We start from the raw sequence: 19,708 nt of genomic DNA, 5'->3' as shown, positions 1-19,708 counted from the left end.
ACCTCTTCTATCTTCTTCAATTAGAAACCACTAGGGTTTTCTTTCTCATCCAGGAACGTGAAACAAATGGGAACGGGAGTTGCTTCTTCATCATCCATGGCAGCCATAGTCCAGCCCGTCGTGCGTCCTCGTGGCCGGCCGAGAAAGTCACCTCGAGAAGAAGAATGTGGAGGGACAACAATTATATTTAGTATGATATGGACAATTTTAGGACAATTACTTCAATATATTTTTTTCTTTTATTTTATTATGTCAAGTAACTTTAAAATATCGGGATAAATATATAAATAAAAAGATCAAATATAAACAAGCTGTAACAAATTGAAAATACAATTCCAAACATCTTTAGAACTTAAACAGGAAGAAATAACAAAATCAATATTAATTATAGTTTACCGTTGATAATTTATTTTATTACAATACATCTATGAAAACTCTAGAGTCTAGATTGACATTTTCTAATGGAATGAATGGCGTTAAATTGGCCAGTTTTTTATAGGATAACTCTCATGATTATTGTGGATGTTTTTCTCTACTATATCTCAATTTCGGAGAATGCAAATATGAAGGGATTCCGAACACTAGAGTTATACACTACTATCGCAATGAAGAGGAAAGCACGTGTTTATATAACTTAAAATTACACTACGTGTATTGATTTTTAAAATTACACTACGTGGTGATGATGGAAGATTAAAGTGTTTTAAATACTCTAAATCAGTTAAGCAAATCAATCAAATTCTAAGAAAATGTGTTTTAAATGTTATATAAATTAATCCAACAAATCAATCAAATTTTAACAAAACATAGTTAGAATACTTCTACAACTCTAGTATATCTTTTTCTTCTGAGTTACGTTACTCTATCGGAAAATCTAGTTGTCACGTGGAACACGGTAGCTTAACTCATGACTTCAATGACAAGAAAATGATTCTAGTAATCTCTCTAAATTATTTAATCTAATCTATTTTGCCAATCCATTTTCAAATTCAAACATGTAATAGTTCCTCAAATTTCAAAATTTCCCAGTTTAAGCTCACCATCAGTTGAATATCCATGCTAGATAAAGGAAAGGACAATTTTTTTTTACTTTCAAATTAAAAATTAATAAACGTCAACTAGAGGAAGAAAATGAAATGGGAAAAATCACATTTACATGAAGTATTATAAAAAAAAATATAACTGAAAATTCGCCACTGTGTGTATCTTAAAAAATTTCGAGCTCTCGTTGTGTTTGTCCAACATAAAACCAAATATCAATACATTGTAAACGATTTCGCATGACTACCGGAAGAACAACATAACGCTCCTTTGATCAGCTGTTATGTCTCTTTTTCTCTTGTATTCTCTTAGGATCCAAATCAAGTAACGTGTATCTTTGAAAATTCCGGAGCTCAAGTTCTTTTTGTAGGCAAATTATCTGAGAGTCGCATACGTTTCTTTTTGTGTACATTTGTTTCTTTTCAAATGCTTCAATTTTTACTTGTCCGATGTAACATTCCTTTGGCAGTGGCATAAACAATTTGATTAACCTTTATAATCCGACGTTTATCAAGCAATGCGTAGGAAGTTTGCCCTCTTCACTTAAAACTTTCATACCAGAGGATGTTTTGTGATCCTTGGAAAATTTGTCTATTGCATCCATCACAACGGGGTAACTTTTATCATGGGATTCTGGGAAAAATCTTGAATAAACCATCTCCTTAAAAATCTCAAATGCAGAGGCCAAGTCCATATCAGACAGAAAAGCACTGAGCAATGCAATATAAATGAACGAGTCGGGCTTCATTTCTTTTTGTTCCATCTCGCGTAAATAATGGAGTGCAGCAGATGGCCTCTTGCAAATGCAAAGACCATAAATAAGTGCCATAAAAGCAACTCGATTAGGAGAACAACCTTTTCTTTCCATCTCTTTCCAAACCACGAGTGCATCATCAGGCCTTTCTTCTCTGCAAAACCCATCCACCAAAGTTGAGTAAGTGACGACATTGGGCTCCCTGTCTTCTTCAGACATTTTCGACAGAAGAGACATCGCCCTATCAACATAACCACTTTTGCACCAACTATCTATAAGCAGACTGTAAGTCACAACTGAGGGACAAAGGCCTTTTACAACAATCTCATCCAACAATTTTTCAGCTTCTGCAACTCGGTTGACCTTGCAGAGCCCTCTGATCACTATGTTAAAAGCCACCACATCAGGACAATGGCCACGAGAACACAAATCCCTGAGCAAGTTCAATGCTCGGTCCACTTCTTGAATCTTGATCAAACCCCCCATTGCTGCAGAATAGGAAACTATGTCAGGAAGGAAACCTAGCTGAACCATGCTGTCAAGAAAATCGCATGCTTCTACAGCCCGGCCACGATCACACAGTTCTTTCACAAGAAGGGTGGAATTTTTTATCCACGGTTCATGCCCACAAGCACGCATCACTTTCAACATATCGATCGCTCCTACGACATCTTTTCTTTTACACATGCATCCATAAATTGAGTTGTAAGTGAAATGAGTTGGTTCAATTTCTAATTCTTTCATGTCTCTCAACAGCTCACGGCTCTCGTCCAATCTATCAGAATCGCAGAGACCATTGATCAGATTGTTGTAAATCAAAACGCTTGGCCTACCAACAAATTGTTTAAGGTCATTGAAAAGACTTAGAGCGTGACCATTTGTGAGTAAGCCATCAATCACGATGCTAAAGGAAGCGACATTTGGGAAAACCAATCTCTTGTCCTTGAAGAAATCATCCATCTGGACATCAGTGAATTTGCTCTGAATCATCATCTGAAGAAGGCGGCAGGCTTCATCTACCTGTCCCTCATTAACATAACAAGTCAAAACAGCATTGTAAATCAAAACGAGAATTTTCTCCTCTTTATCTTCCAGAACCTCTTCCAACAACTTGGTAATCACACTTCTGTTTGGAAAAGCCGATATCAACTTCGTAAAGATTCCAATATCTGGGGCAACCCCAAACTGCTTCATCTCCGAAAGCAAGCTCAGAGCTCTCTGAGCATCATTACTCTTACACAGTCCTCCAATGAGAACATCAAATAATGAAACAGGAGGAGTGAAGTCGACCCGACACATTTTCTCAAACAACTGAAGGGCCCTATCAACCCGATCCTCCTTGACAAACCCATGAATCTAAACACAGAAAGTCTTCTCACTTAGCCTCACCCCCTGTCCATCCATCCTCTCCACCAACTCAAACGCTTTATCCACATCCCTCCACTTGGAAAACGACAATGCCAGCACAGAGCAAACACGCACATCAATCAAACCCTTTTCCTTCATCCCATCATAAACCCTCAGAGCCTGATCAAACTTGCGAGCTTTGCAATAAGCTTGCATGACAGGCGTCAGCGTGAACTTATCAAATTCTCATCCAAAACCCTTCATCTCCTCCAACCTAGCCTCCACCAAATCAACCTCCCCGGCCTTGGACAGAGCCTCCAACAAGCAGTTGTAGCAGTAAACATTGGGAACGGAAAGACCCTTCACCCGCATTTCATCGAACAGGTGGTGGGCCTCCTGTGCAAGGCCCACTTCGCCCAAACACCGAATGAGGAACCCCAAGGCACCGGGCGTGAAGGAACAAGGAGCGGACTCCACGAGCTGTTTGACGACCGTTTTGAGATGGGTGGTTTGGCGGGAGCAGGAGAAGATAGAGGCGATGGTATTGTAGGTGTAACAATTATGGCGGTTTAGGGTTCAAGGTTTAGGGTTCAGGGTTCAGGGTTCAGGGTTCAGGGTTTCAGGGTTCAGGGTTAAGGGTTCAGGGTTTCAGGATTCAGGGTTCAGGGTTCAGGGTTCAGGGTTCAGGGTTCAGGGTTCAGGGTTCAAGGTTCAGGGTTCAGGGTTCAGGGTTCAGGGTTCAGGGTTCAGGGTTCATTATAAACCATTTCCCCCATCAATAAACAACCTTGAGAGATGTGTGAGAAGTAAGGAGAATTTAGAACTCAGAAAGCAGAAAAGAGTAAGGTCAGAGGTGAGATTGAAAAGAAAAGAGCTCTAAAAAGAAAAAAATCTAATCTGAAAAATAGAAGAAAAAGGTCTGGAAAAGAGAAAAAGAGAAAATTGATTGAGAAAAAGACCTGAGAAAAAAAAAAGAGATTATGGCCAAGAAAAGAATGCAATACCTGCAGTGAGTTCTATTTGTCCTCTTTCACATTTCTCTTATCCATTCCAGTTTCTGCTTTTATTTCCCATACATCTAGCCTTTCCATCCTCCATTACATTACAAGCCATGAAAGTCCTAGTGATCTAGAGTTATTTTGATTCAAGCAGTGTCAATTAGAATTTTTCCAAAGTTGTGAATTGTGGTCTATCATGTTATGTGGAGTGAAACACAGGTTGACCTAAGCACTTGAGTGCTTTGAGAGAAACACTTTATCCTGTGAGGTTGAATTTGGGCTGCTACTTCTCTGAATTGTATCTTTCTGTTTGGTTTGGTCGAATTTAACTGTTGTTTACTTGCTAGAGTTACTGAAACTTAGATTTAGAGTTGGTGATTCTGTTTGTGCAGTTCTGATTAGAGAAAAATAGCTGGTAGTTGTGTAATTAGCAGAGTTGAGTTGAATGTGATAAGAGTATAGTGTTCCTTGTTGTGTGTCTTTAGTCTTTTCTTTTTAGATAGAGTCTCTTGCTTTTGCCTTTTATTTTTAGTTGTCCCTGCCCAGGAGGGCAGTTGTCTAAGTGTGGGGGTGTGATAACACTCTAGATTTACATATTTTTCTCTGTTAAAAATCATTTCTTAGATTTCTTTAGTTTTTAATTTATTAGAATTAGGCTAGTTTTATGTTTTTCTCTTAATCCTTTAGTTTTATAGAATTCTAGTTAAAATTAGGTTTTTTGGGGAAATTTTTAGCATTTGTAAATAATTAGGATATTAATATTTTTTTAGAGAAAATCTTCTAATGAAAATCTTTTTTCTTTACTTTTTCTTTTAATTTTTGAATTGCAGAAATATTTCTTTTATTTTTTTTGGGCATTAATTCATTTTCTTCTTATTGCAGAAAGGTCCTAAAAATTGGGTTACAGATGCAAAGCAATTGGGCCGTTGGTGCAATGTACAATGAAAGGCATTTGGGTTGGATTGGGTGCTCAAATTGCTCGAACGCTGCTATTGCAAGCATTGGAATGGACTGGCTGCACATTTTAATTGGAGTGCTGATTTCACAATGGATTGGCTGCTGATTGGAAGCCCACTTAATCAAAACGCTACAGCTAAACTTGAGTGAAACGACTGCGTTTTGGGAGGACTGTTGTTGTAAACGCTGGTGGGCTGAAATCCAATTAGTGATGTGGTGCGTTTTGGTGCACTGTTGCCTTAGGGGTTCTTTGCTGGAGCACTTCATTTGGAGAAAGGGAAAGCAAAACCCAAAGCTAGGGCAGAGTGAGAGCTGAAGAAGAGGAACACATCACTTACCTGAGGTTCGTGCCACTCCACCGAAGTTGCACACGTGTTGAAGAAGATGACCAGTGTGAAAGAAGAGCTGACCGGAGCTGCCACGTGAGAGCTCGAAGCGTCACAGCAAGGTTCTCCATCTCCCATTTTTTTCTTTTTCCCCTTTCCTTTACCCTCTTTCGTTTTCTTTCTGTCCCTATAAAAAGGGCTTTCACCTTGTAAATATATACTTTTGCACACTTTGAGATACATTTTCTGTTCATAGTTCTAAGCTCTGTAGATTAGGGCTATTTTCCACTTTCTATAGAGTAGGATTCCGTTCTCTTTGCTTTTAGAGCGCACATCACGGTGGTGACAGCCGCGGTGACTCTGATTGAGCATGTATTCGGTACAATTTTTGTAATTTTTCTTTTCTCGTTAATAATACAGTTTGTTCTTGATGTTTCACATGTTTAGTGTTTTGATATTCTGTTATGTTTCGTGCTTGTGTGTTTCTTGTGTTGTTTCAATGAATAAACGAATTGGACTGTGATTCTTTGCATTCTATATTTCCTTTTGGAATCAAATGACTCTATTTTGAGCATTCACTTTCGAGATGTCTTCTCGAGCCAAAGATGAGTCCAGTAAATAAAAACTCATTCAGTTTTGTGTTTTTATTCTTTTTCTTCTATTATTTTTGTATGTGATTTTAAATCTGGAATTGAATTTTATTTGAGATTTGTGAAGGAAAATATCCGCATTTCTACATCTGTTTTGGATGTAATGTGACTCCATAGTGAGCATGACTTATCAAGAGGTCTTCTTGAGAGATGTTAAGCTTCATAATTGTCAGATTAAATTCAATTTCAGTGTTGTTATATTGTTCTTGTTTTGTTTCAATTATGATTTCTGCTCCTATTTTCTATTTGATGATATATAGATTAGGTTCAGTTTTAGTTTTGTTTTCCTTGTGCTGTTAACTGTTAGCATTCATAGGTTAGTTTTAATTGCATTCAGTTCTCATTTTAGTTTAGGTTCTGTTCTGTTATACATAGATTCTATAGTTTAGTTTAGGTTTTATTTTCTTGCATTTTATTTTTCTTCTTTTCTTTTTAAAACAGTTTTCGTTTCTTTACTGTTTTCTTTTAAATTTTCTTTGTTTTAATTCCGTTTCCCCACCTGTGAGTTAGTAGTTAGTAAATAAAATACAAGAATTAATTCTACACTTTAAGCTTAATTTTAGCCGAGTCTTTGGATTGATACCTAGGTTGTCCCTATACTTCATTAGTGGGGAAACTTAGTTTGTTCTGATTTTAGGCGAAAAAAAATCAGTTTAACAAATGGCGCCGTTGCCGGGGACTCGGCGAGTTAAGTCTTAGAGTGTTAGGTTAGTCTTGTTTAGGTTTGTTTTCTTGATTTTATTTCTGTTTTGTGTTCATATATGTTCCTTTTTAGTTTAGGATCTGTTTGTTTTGTTTTCATTTTTGTATATTAGGATCTGTTCTGCAGAGTAGAAATTGTGAATATAGCTTGTATAGATTTTCTTTTCTTTCAATTCTTTTGTTGAATTCTGTGATAGAGGCTTTATTGGTCTGATTGGTTTTTATCTTGTGAGCAATTGTTAAGCATGGATCACTCCTCTGCATATGGTAATTTCTCATTTCCTTATAATGCTCAACCACCAAGATTTGACATGTTTTATGAGCCTATTCCTGAGGTTTTTATGCAGCCAGCCAATCAAGCTTTCCAGCAGCAACCACCACATTGTTTTCAACCATATCATGAGCAGCCACCCTTGCAAGTGCAGCAGCAGCTGCCACACGTATACTGGGACCAATATGCTGAACCAGAGCAAGAGAATTTCCTGTCGGAACAGCCATGGCAGCCATCTTTTTTCCATTATGATGCACCAGAGCAAGAGGAATTCCAATCAGTACAGCCATGGCAAGATCCATTATGTGATCAGCAGCAGGGGATTCCAGCATCTGAACTTCAAGGACTGACTACTCAAGTGGTTCAGTTAGCTGCTGCTGTCAACAAGCTGATTGAGAGAGTTGAAGGAGAGAAAGAGGCATCAACCAATGAAGCACCACTAATGGTAGCTGCTGCCGCAGAGTTTCAAGAGATTGAGTGTCCAACCACCTCTGTAACTGTATACTCTAATCCTTCTTTCATTGATTCACATTCTACTTTAAATTTTGATGATGATAATTCCAATTCTCTGATGAGTGATGATTGTATGAGTGCATCTGTTGATATTTCTGAATGTGTATGTGAACCTTATGACCATAATTACACTGATACTCATTTTGAAAAGCTAGTTGATGGTTTTAGGGAGTTGGCTGTGATTCATGATTGTAATAGTTTTGTTGTTGTTCCTATATCTGATTTTACCACTGCTAGTGCTCAATTAAGTGAAAATGTGTATTATGATGGTGATAGTATTGAACCTCATTCTTGTTTCAAGGAAATTGATTGTACTGCTGATTTAAAAGTTGAATCTACTGTGTTGAAAGTACAAACTGATTTCAGAAAGTCCAAAGAGTATTTGAAAAAAATGAGGGAAGCTGCTGACCATGTTTTGGTGCTTCAGTACTATGAAATGGATTTTGATGCCGATGTGTGTGAGCCTGAAAATGATTTCAATGTGTTTGATCATATGCTAGATGTGCCTGTAGAAGTTTTAGTCCTTGCTTTGATCATTCTAATATCATAAAATTAGCATTTTCCATTGATAGAGTTCATATACCTGCATCTACTGCTTTTTATGATTGCTCAGATTTAAATGCACTTCTTGATGATGAATCAGATGCTCATGATGATAGATATGTAGTTTTTGATGATGTGAAAGTTGATATGGTTGATTTTGAAAATGCTTGTGCTGATTTAGGATTAGAACTTGAACTTGAGTTTGCTGGGTTCTTAAACTCTTTAGAACTGAGTAACGAAAAACTCACTGGTTGTACATGCCTTGGGGGTGGTTGTGAAATTTGTGAAGAAATCAGTTCTGCCATATGTTCTGCTTCTAACTATTTTGCAGGTGCCAAGGAAGAGATCATTATGTTCAAGCTGGATGGAAATGACCCTGATGAGGTAGCTAGTGATCAGAGAACACAGGTTTATTCTGAACTTAGCATTCCCATAGAGTTCTCTAAGGTTCAATATGAATTTAATGCTTTGGATCTGTTTAAAGTTGAACCCATAGAACCTACTCTAGATTATGTTCCTGTTATGCCTGCACACACTCATATTTTAGATTCAGCCTTTTCCATTGAAAATATTGACATGCCTTATGCTGTTTCAGAGTTATGCACTGGTTTTGACATTATTCCAGTTGATGATAGCTTCACAGTAGGTGTTCATTTAGCTGCTGATTTGATAGATGCTAGTGAGGTCATTTTTGAGGAACCAGTCCAGGTTGAATCTGACTTTAATCCTTCTACTGGTATAGCTGAAATGCACACTCGTTTTCATGTCTTGCATGCTTTACCTGATGTGCCTGATACTTCTAAGCATTTTAAATTGCTTGATGAAATTTCTGTTGTGCATAATGTAAAGATACCTACTGATAGGTGCTCTGAATTTAAGTCATTGTTTTCTGATAACCTGTTTGAGAACCTGCTGAATGACTGTAATGTAAATACACAGGTTATGATGGAGACACATGCTGACTTCGAATTCAGTGATGGCATTGCAGAATTAAACAAAGAGGAAGCTGCAGAGACAAAGGCAACCCTGGTGGAGGCAATAGATGGTGTCAATATTGCTAAAGGAGTCTTGAACGTGCAGAAGCAATTGAAAAATTTGAATGGAGAACTGCAGTTACTGCAACAAATGCCTAAGCAGGAGAACTTCAATGCAGCCATGGAGACAATACACAAAGGAGCTGAGCACAATGGAGAAAATCCAATAAGCTCTTTCTTTTCCCTTCTTTTAAATAGTAGTTACAGGTCTTTTATAGTAGTTTACATAGCTTTAAGTAGCATAATAAATAGTAGGATAGATAATATGTTGTTTTTCATAAAAATAAAACGAATTAACTTTGATTTGTGGCCAATCTGAATAAGTTCTTTTCCTCTTTAGTTTTATAGTTTTACTTTTAAGTCTTGTTTCTATTCTTGTTCAGTTGTTGTTCTTTTTGTGTTTTTCAGTTTCTATTCTTGTACATATTTGTTGCTGTTTGATTTGAGTATGTTTTTGTTGATTAGAAAACCTTACTCACTCACACATTGAGGGCAATGTGCCTCTTAAGTGTGGGGGTGAGGGGTTGTAGTTAAAATTTTTGCTTTTACTTTGATAGATGTGTTTAGTATCTGTTTTAGTAATAAAATAGGGGTATTTTTTTTCTGAACTGTTTTTCTCTTAGTTTAGGTCTGGTTTGGTTTATAAATCCCTAGAGTAGTTTACTATTCTTTCTTTAGTCTGTAAATACTTACTCTTGTTACTGATCTGTTTTAGTTTAGTTGTTAGTTTTGTTGATAATAGTTCTTAGGTCTTTTAAAGTTCATTCATTTTCTGGTTTATGTTGTTTTAGCTTAGGTTCTTTTACTGTTTTTTTTTTTTTTGTTAAAGAACTTCTTTTAGGTCCCTTTTTCTTTGCTTATTTCTATTATTTTCTCCTCCTTTGTAGTTACTTGTTCTGTTTTAAGCTCTTGATTAGTTTCATGCTTTGTATCAAGTTTTCAATTAGGATTTTCTTTTCATAATTAGTTTCTATTTTCTTTCTGCTACTGTTTGTAAAATTTTCTGAATTTAGTTTGTCAATACTTAGTTTTTTATGCTTTTAGAATATGTTTTAGGCTGTAGGATTAGACTTTATTTTTGCTTATAGTTTCTGTAATTAGAATTCATATTAGAATTTCCTTTCTCTGCTTATATTCTTGCCTTCTATTTCACGAATTAGATACTCTTTAATTTCTGTTTTAGCATTTGTTTCAGTTTTATTTTACCTTATAGGTTCTGTTCTGAGATTTTAATTTCTGAGTCCTGTTCTGGTTTTCAGTAATTTTCTAGGATCTCTTCCATTCATTGTTACTGTTATGATTTTCTTAGTTTTTTTTTCTCTTTTAAATTCGAGTCTGTTTTAGTTTAGCTAGGTTCAGAGTTAACTCTTTGATTGTTTTTTCCTTTTACTGTCTTTCTGTTCTAGAAGCGTTTTAGATGGGAGTTGGTTTAGGTTATGTTTAGAGTTCTTTCTTTCTTCTTTTGCTGTTTTCTTTCCAGACTTGTAATTAGGATTTGTTAGCTTAATATCATTCTGCTTTAGATGTCTCTTTTGCTGTTTTACTTTGTAGAGCTTTAGTTGAGATTCTTTCTGGTTGCATTCTGTTTAGTTTTACTTTGTCTAGGTTGTAAATAGCTTTAGGTAATGTTGTGCAGGTATTTCTAGATTCTATTTCACATTTTACTTAACTTTTTGCTGACTTACTTAACTTCTTAGCTTTATTTCTTTAAGATAGATTGCCAATAGTGTCTTTAGCTCTAGATTTGAGTAGATGTAGCTCTAGCAGTAGTTTTTGCAGTTAGTTCAGTCTAAATAAGCAGGTTTTGCATGATAGAGAGTAGCAATTCCATTTTTTACAAATCTTTAACCCTGGAGAGTTTTGGGCCAATTTTTTCTTTCTAGTGTGAATGCATGCATGTATAGTCATAGTTCTGATTTTGTATTAATTCTCTTTGATGTGCTTGATCTTGGTAGAACTTAAGAAATGATCTAGGCCTTCTTTCTTCTTCCCATTCACATTTCTTTCCATTGTACCCTCATTTGAGCCTTAGCCTTTTTCTTTGCTTTCCATCCATTATAAACCATTTCCCCCGTCAATAAACAACCTTGAGAGATGTGTGAGAAGTAAGGAGAATTTAGAACTCAGAAAGCAGAAAAGAGTAAGGTCAGAGGTGAGATTGAAAAGAAAAGAGCTCTAAAAAGAAAAAAATCTAATCTGAAAAATAGAAGAAAAAGGTCTGGAAAAGAGAAAAAGAGAAAATTGATTGAGAAAAAGACCTGAGAAAAAAAAAAGAGATTATGGCCAAGAAAAGAATGCAATACCTGCAGTGAGTTCTATTTGTCCTCTTTCACATTTCTCTTATCCATTCCAGTTTCTGCTTTTATTTCCCATACATCTAGCCTTTCCATCCTCCATTACATTACAAGCCATGAAAGTTCTAGTGATCTAGAGTTATCTTGATTCAAGCAGTGTCAATTAGAATTTTTCCAAAGTTGTGAATTGTGGTCTATCATGTTATGTGGAGTGAAACACAGGCTGACCTAAGCACTTGAGTGCTTTGAGAGAAACACTTTATCCTGTGAGGTTGAATTTGGGCTGCTACTTCTCTGAATTGTATCTTTCTGTTTGGTTTGGTCGAATTTAACTGTTGTTTACTTGCTAGAGTTACTGAAACTTAGATTTAGAATTGGTGATTCTGTTTGTGCAGTTCTGATTAGAGAAAAATAGCTGGTAGTTGTGTAATTAGCAGAGTTGAGTTGAATGTGATAAGAGTATAGTGTTCCTTGTTGTGTGTCTTTAGTCTTTTCTTTTTAGATAGAGTCTCTTGCTTTTGCCTTTTATTTCTAGATTTCTTAGAATTAGGGTAGTTTTATGTTTTTCTCTTAATCCTTTAGTTTTATAAAATTCTAGTTAAAATTAGGTTTTTAGGGGTAATTTTTAGCATTTGTAAATAATTAGGATATTAATATTTTTTTTAGAGAAAATCTTCTAATGAAAATCTTTTTTCTTTACTTTTTCTTTTAATTTTTGAATTGCAGAAATATTTCTTTTATTTTTTTGGGCATTAATTCATTTTCTTCTTATTGCAGAAAGGTCCTAAAAATTGGGTTACAGATGCAAAGCAATTGGGCCGTTGGTGCAATGTACAATGAAAGGCATTTGGGTTGGATTGGGTGCTCAAATTGCTGGAACGCTGCTATTGCAAGCATTGGAATGGACTGGCTGCACATTTTAATTGGAGTGCTGATTTCACAATGGATTGGCTGCTGATTGGAAGCCCACTTAATCAAAATGCTACAGCTAAACTTGAGTGAAACGACTGCGTTTTGGGAGGACTGTTGTTGTTAAAAATCATTTCTTAGATTTCTATGTCAGGAAGGAAACCTAGCTGAACCATGCTGTCAAGAAAATCGCATGCTTCTACAGCCCGGCCACGATCACACAGTTCTTTCACAAGAAGGGTGAAATTTTTTATTCACGGTTCATGCCCACAAGCACGCATCACTTTCAACATATCGATCGCTCCTACGACATCTTTTCTTTTACACAGGCATCCATAAATTGAGCTGTAAGTGAAATGAGTTGGTTCAATTTCTGATTCTTTCATGTCTCTCAACAGCTCACGGCTCTCGTCCAATCTATCAGAATCGCAGAGACCATTGATCAGATTGTTGTAAATCAAAACGCTTGGCCTACCAACAAATTGTTTAAGGTCATTGAAAAGACTTAGAGCGTGACCATTTGTGAGTAAGCCATCAATCACGATGCTAAAGGAAGCGGCATTTGGGAAAACCAATCTCTTGTCCTTGAAGAAATCATCCATCTGGACATCAGTGAATTTGCTCTGAATCATCATCTGAAGAAGGCGGCAGGCTTCATCCACCTGTCCCTCATTAACATAACAAGTCAAAACAGCATTGTAAATCAAAACGAGAATTTTCTCTTCTTTATCTTCCAGAACCTCTTCCAGCAACTTGGTAATCACACTTCTGTTTGGAAAAGCCGATATCAACTTCGTAAAGATTCCAATATCTGGGGCAACCCCAAACTGCTTCATCTCCGAAAGCAAGCTCAGAGCTCTCTGAGCATCATTACTCTTACACAGTCCTCCAATGAGAACATCAAATAATGAAACAGGAGGAGTGAAGCCTACCCGACACATTTTCTCAAACAACTGAAGGGCCCTATCAACCCGATCCTCCTTGACAAACCCATGAATCAAAACACAGAAAGTCTTCTCACTTAGCCTCACCCCTTGTCCATCCATCCTCTCCACCAACTCAAACGCTTTATCCACATCCCCCCACTTGGAAAACGACAATGCCAGCACAGAGCAAACACGCGCATCAATCAAACCCTTTTCCTTCATCCCATCATAAACCCTTAGAGCCTGATCAAACCTGCGAGCTTTGCAATAAGCTTGCACGACAGGCGTCAGCGTGAACTTATCAAATTCCCATCCAAACCCCTTCATCTCCTCCAACCTAGCCTCCACCAAATCAACCTCCCCGGCCTTGGACAGAGCCTCCAACAAGCAGTTGTAGCAGTAAACATTGGGAACGCAAAGACCCTTCACCCGCATTTCATCGAACAGGTGGTGGGCCTCCTGTGCAAGGCCCACTTTGCCCAAACACCGAATGAGGAAGCCCAAGGCACCGGGCGTGAAGGAACAAGGAGCGGACTCCACGAGTTGTTTGACGACCGTTTTGAGATGGGTGGTTTGGCGGGAGCGGGAGAAGATAGAGGCGATGGTATTGTAGGTGTAACAATTATAGCGGTAGCCATACTGGTGTTGATCGGAGGCCCATTGGAAGAAGGAGAGGGCGAGTTTCCAAGTGGGGAGGCGCGTGAGAACGGACTCGACAAGGGGAGGCGTGAGGATGGGAGCGAAGAGGTTGAGTTCGGGCCCGACGGTGTTGAGTTGTTGGGTGAAGACGGAGACGAGGTTGTCGGCCACAGAAGAATCATAATGAAGATTGTTACGGAGTGATCTCGAATATGAGAGTTTGGCGATTACAGAGAAAATATAAGGGATTTTGAGTTTCTGGATTGCGACGGCCATTAACACTCTTTCGCACGAACCACTCCAATTGACATTTGCATTACATTCCTATGTATAGAGGTGTCATTTGAGCCTCTGATCCATGGGTTGACCGTGACCCCTTCTAAAATCAAGGCTCAATTTTCTAGCCCACTTAACAGGGGTTTTTTTAAAAGCCCCAACCCCTAAAGCCTCACATAAAGTGGGCTGGGATAGGGTTAGGATGGGGCTAGCCCCAAATTAAATTAATTCATTTTTAATGTATTTTTAGTTATTTCTTTTATTTATTTTACAAGTTTAATAATTTTCAAAATTTACATGATATTTAATATCTTTTTAATTAAATATAAATGTATAAATATTGATTTTATAAAAACTTGTTTAAAATAAATTTTTAATTATAAGTATATTTTAAATATATAATTTTATTATTTTGGAAAGTTGAAAAGAAAATTTTTATTATTATTTTTATTTAAAAGAAAATGAAAAAAGTTTCAAAAAAGAAATTATAAAAGTAACACAGTTGAAAATTCGATTTTTCAATAATTGAATTCTGATATCTATATAAATATTTGAAATATTAATTATGGATAGATTTTAAATTTGAATCTATTGATTGGATGAATTTTTAATATCGATGTAAAATTTTTATTTTTTATAGTTTGTCATATAAAATTCTTTTGTTGAATGTTTTGTATAGATATATATGCATTAAAAAATTAAACCACAAACTTTGTAAAGTTTAAAATTAATTTCACATAATAAAAGAACTAATTTTTTAGTGAAAATCCTTGTTAGGCAAAATTCTTATAAATATCATAAATGTTAGTATACAAGATCTAGATGTAATCTTAGAGGTTATAAAATCAGATTTTTTTTTCTAACCTCTTAGATTAAATTAATATTCTAAAATCATACTTATCTTTATCCAACGAAGATCGTTTTCGTTGAATTATTTATCATAATTGAGCCGATTGAAATAAAAAATAATTAAATAATAGATACAATATTTTTAAATAAATATAATGTTATAATTTATAATACTAAAATTAAAATTATTATTGTATTTAATTATTAATGTAAGACCCTGGAAAATAACGTACGTTGAAGTACGCGTGGCACCTGGAGAACGAGGCACCTCAACAGCGTACGTGGCAGCAGCAGGAAGGAGCATTCCAACAGCGGACGCCAGGTGTCACGCTGCATGGAGTCTGGAGTGGGGAAACGCAGTGCAGTTGCGTGTCACTCGGAGAGCGCGACAGTTCACTAACAAACGCCAGGTGTCACGGCGAGAAGAGTCTGGAAAGCGTTAGTGGAATGCACGTGGTTGATGAGGAGCGGACGTTCGTTCGGCACTGGAAACAAGGCATTCATTCTTAGAAAAACTCATCTCTCGCTCTACACGCACACTCCTTTCATAATTCAGGGAAATTCTTTTCTCTCTTCCTTCTCTCTACGACTTCCCCACCTTTTCTCTAAGATCACCACCATCTCATCTCCTCCGATCACGATTCCGACACCATAGAAGAACTCCTGGTGACAAGGACTTCAAGAAGAACCGTTCGGTTTCAGAAGCTGAAGCTGATTTGATTTAGAAGAAATAAGGAACCATTGAGGGTAGAAAAACGTTAGTTGGACGAAGCCACAAATCTTAAGAATTGGAGAAGTTGCAGTACGGATCCGGGTAAGGGAAGCTTATATGTTTAATTTATACTTGCATGTGTGTGATCTGATTTTCATGTATGATCAGTATGCTGTTTGAGTTGTTATGAATGATCTCTGATATTGTGTATGATTTCTGATTTGGTTGAACTGCATGCTGGTTTGATACGTATGAAAAATGGGTGATTTCTTGTACTGTATGAGTTGTTAATGTGATGAATTTTATAAAGTCTGTAAAGGTATATTGGTTATGAAGTTATGAAGTTTATAAATTTAAAATCATATGAATCATAAAGTATAAATTGAGATGTTGAAATCTGGAAATCTGTATGGTTGGAAAATCTGAAACGTAAATCATCCCCTGTGATAAATTACGCTCGTCACCGTACGGTCTTATACCGTTCGGTTTCCCTGGAAATAGCTTAGAATGAAATTCTTTCATTTGGAAAGAATTCTGTTCGAGAACGAGCGTCCCCATTTTAAATGTCTGAGCGTTCGGTTCAGCTCAGCTGTATATAAATACCTTAACTTTAAAATATGTAACGCTCAGTCTTATACCGAACGTTCGTCTTAAATAGCGTTCAGCTTTATACCAAACGTTCGTCTTAAATAGCGTTCGGCTTTATACCGAAGCGTTCGTCCTAAATAGCGCTCGGTCTTATACCGAAGCGTTCGTCCTAAATAGCGCTCGGTCTTATACCGAAGCGTTCGTCCTAAATAGCGCTCGGTCTTATACCAAGCGTTCGTCATGATTTGGTGCTCGGTCATCTACCTAGCGTTCGCTTTAATGTAGCGTTCGGTCTTAAACGAACGCTCGTCCTTGTAATTGATTTCTTAACGAACGTAAATAGCGTTCGTCCTAAATGGCTAGTGATTGTATATTGGCGCGTTCGGTCATTGACTGGCAGTCGTCCCATTTTAACCAAAAAGTTCCCAATTTAATTAAGTATTCCTCTTAATGTATATTCGTCCGAGTTGAGTCAACCTGACCTCTTGGTATCTAAATTATTGAGAAAATAGTCTTATCCCTTTGGAGTTTTCCTGATTGTTATTGGAGTCCATATAAATTCTGATTTTTCACGTTCGTCCTCTTCCTTCATAAAGTTGAACGTTCGTCTTTTTAAGAAAGTGGAACATAGAATGAAAATGTTATGAATAAGAAATACTAAGACGTGTGAACACTATATTACATGATTATATGATTATGGAATTTGGACGAGCGTTCCAGGGTGGAACGTCTCATGTTGTTGGATATTAAATTGGTAAAGTATGACTGTGGCTATTGCTAATGCTGGCTTGGTCCATCCTGATATTCCGTGATACTCATCTTCATATAGAGGAGAGTAGTTCATGTGTGGGAATGGCAGGAGGTCCTTAGTCCATAAGTTAACATGGGCGACGTAAGAACGGACTAACCTCGAGTGGCAGCTGATTATGTATATCCCGGCTACTACACCACTCGGGTGCAAGGACGCCTGTAGGTACACGGTTCATACAGTCCGGACGGTCGGTCTTATATATATATATGTATATATATTTCTATGTTACATTGTGTTAAATTGTATGTTGTATGTGTGAGCTGAAATGTTGAACGTATATGTTAAGCGTATGAATTAAATATTATAAGCTTACCCTTTCGTTTTTCCTTGTGTTGTCATCTTGTATATGTACGTTCGTCCTGTCTTGCAATGATCATCTGTGTGGATGTGAGCAGAAGGAGAAGCCACTCCAGAGAACGTGATCAAGGGAGAAGAAACTTAGTTGAAGTGGAAGTGAGAGCGGAGCAGTAGGACGTCCGTCTTTCATTTTTGTTTAGAACGCTCGTAGATGTTTAGATTGTAAATAGTAACTCATGAGGACGTTCGGTTTTCTTTTCTTTTGTAAAAACCGTTCGTCTGATTTAATTCTTGTAACTATGTTGCGCTCGTTATTTTTGTACTGGAGCCGTTCGGCTTTTAAAATTTCTTTTAGGAATATAAAGACTGTTCACTTCACTGTTAATTGTAATTAATTCTGATTTATGGTAATTACTATAATTTTGAGATGTTACATTAGTGGTATCAGAGCAGTTTTGTTCCTTAAAGGAACACTGTAGGTTATGAGCATACTATGCTTTTGCTGTGTGCTCAACGTCCGTTTGATGAATGATTCAAACTCCTTAAAAATCTGCTAATCCTTGTTTTCTCTGCTTCTCAGAGAACTAATGGCACCAACACCTCCTTCTCAACCAACCGAACGTGATGCATCTGATCACAATAGGCTATTGAAATCAGTAATAGGAGTACTTCAACAACAGAACGCTGCATTAGAGCAGCAGATTACGATCGTTTTACAAAGTTTGGAAGCCGCACGTGCCAATTCTTAAGCGACCCAAAGACAGCTGGTGGAGATCCTAGAAATCACTGAGAATATTTCAGGAACATCCACTTCCTATGGGAATAAAAGGACCGAGTGGAGTTTGGAGAGTTTCCTTCGACATCATCCATCTAAGTTCAATGAGAAGTGTCTTCCTGGTGAACTAGAGAAAGTCAATGCATTAAAGAAGAACGTGACAGTAGTGGAGCAACACATGAAGCAGCAACAGCAGGTAGTAAGAGGAACCACATCTTCAAGGAATAATACTAATTCAAGAAGGACAAGGAGGACGCCCTACGCTCGTACTGAATTACCATCTATTTCTAGTGGTTCTCAGGCACAACCTTGGGTTGCTACCAATCGGTCTGAACAGAAAAAGACCATAAAATGTTTTAAGTGTGGAGGACCACATTTCCGATCATCGTGTCCTCAACTAGTGGAAGCAAAATATTGCCTTCAATGTGGGGGAAGCGGACATGTCAAGAACGAGTGCAACATGGGAGAACGAGCAGGGTTGGGGCCACCAAATGCTGGAAGAGGTCAACAAGGAAGAGGTGGCCGAGCGCAAGTGGGATGAGTCTAGGTCTTAACGGACGCTGAAGCAACGAGCTCAGGTACGTTCATCACCTGCACTTTCTGGCGGTATGAACTACTCTACTGTACACTGTGTAATTATTTTGATAAGGAGGCTATTCGGTCTGATAATGTATACACCAACAATTGGATTAGTTTTAATATCCGACAGTGAGATAGAGGCTTATTATTATATTAGTGAGAGTGTAATTTTCTAGGATTGACTAACTTAGGAGAATACTTCACGTGAGCAGTATGTCGACGTTCGGTTTCTTTTAAATTAGACAGTTCGGTAGCAAGAAGGTAACCGAACGGTAATAGTAGATGCTTGGACTGATGAGTCTTCCTAAAGCGGCACCACAGCTATCTACTCAGAATAAGAATTCAGTCTCTTTCACACTTATGCTAGGTGTTAGATTAACATCAGTAACTTCTTACAAAATAGCCTTTACATAGTGGATGGAACCCAAGAACCAGTTGAATGAGTTGAACGTTTCGTTATGTAGTACGCACATTTTACTAGCGTACAAGAATGATAAATCAGAATGAAACAATTGAGAGCATTGCTAGGAATGTTAAGGATAAGAAGAATTGTGTGTGGAATTGTTCAAAACGTGAATTACTGGATGAGCAAAGTACAAATACTAGGGCGTGTGTAAACAGTGATAAACCGAGAGTTGGGTTAGTTGAGAAGTTTCAGGCACTTAACATTATAAGTGATGATACGAACGTTATTAGGGGCTTAGGTTGGGAGTAGGAAGTGAAGCGTTCGGCAGAACAGATCGAAAGAGGTTAAAATGTAAAGGTAGAACTTTCGAGATCGCACGACAACAGGATAGGGTTACCTAGAACTTAAGCCAATTACCTTTGTCGATCGGTCATAAGGTCGAGGTACTATTAGAGTTACTGAGGGTATACTGACCAAGAATTTTTGCTTTAGGAGCATCGGTTTGAGGACT

General features: G+C 37.3%; 1 protein-coding gene and 2 pseudogenes across 2 annotated transcripts; 1 reads left to right on the top strand and 2 right to left on the bottom strand.

Moving 5' to 3' along the window:
- Positions 1-1,408: 1,408 nt before the first annotated feature.
- LOC128194380 (putative pentatricopeptide repeat-containing protein At5g08310, mitochondrial) lies at positions 1,409-5,554 on the bottom strand (annotated as a pseudogene).
- A 2,695-nt stretch (positions 5,555-8,249) lies between these two features.
- LOC108321901 (uncharacterized) lies at positions 8,250-11,351 on the top strand. Of its 2 annotated transcripts, none has more exons than XM_052869710.1 (2): positions 8,250-8,810; positions 9,042-11,351. In XM_052869710.1, the coding sequence occupies exons 1-2, from the start codon at positions 8,250-8,252 to the stop codon at positions 9,453-9,455; spliced, it is 975 nt and encodes a 324-aa protein (XP_052725670.1). In that variant the 3' UTR covers positions 9,456-11,351. The 2 variants fall into 2 exon arrangements, with proteins under 2 accessions (XP_052725670.1, XP_052725671.1); XM_052869711.1 differs by having other exon boundaries at positions 8,250-8,838; positions 9,042-9,181.
- A 1,125-nt stretch (positions 11,352-12,476) lies between these two features.
- Positions 12,477-14,180, bottom strand: LOC128194379 (putative pentatricopeptide repeat-containing protein At5g08310, mitochondrial; annotated as a pseudogene).
- Positions 14,181-19,708: the final 5,528 nt, after the last annotated feature.

Source organism: Vigna angularis, chromosome 10 (assembly GCF_016808095.1).
Source record: "Vigna angularis cultivar LongXiaoDou No.4 chromosome 10, ASM1680809v1, whole genome shotgun sequence".
Classification (NCBI taxonomy): Eukaryota; Viridiplantae; Streptophyta; class Magnoliopsida; order Fabales; family Fabaceae; genus Vigna; species Vigna angularis.
This window is presented reverse-complemented; position numbering and strand designations above follow the sequence as displayed.

Excerpts from the sequence above, each read along its gene's own strand:
- LOC108321901 (XM_052869710.1), top strand. The coding sequence starts at position 8,250 with ATGGTTGATTTTGAAAATGCTTGTGCTGATTTAGGATTAGAACTTGAA. Across the intron at positions 8,811-9,041 it reads TTTTTGAGGAACCAGTCCAG|GTTATGATGGAGACACATGC; the intron begins GTTGAATCTGAC and ends GTAAATACACAG.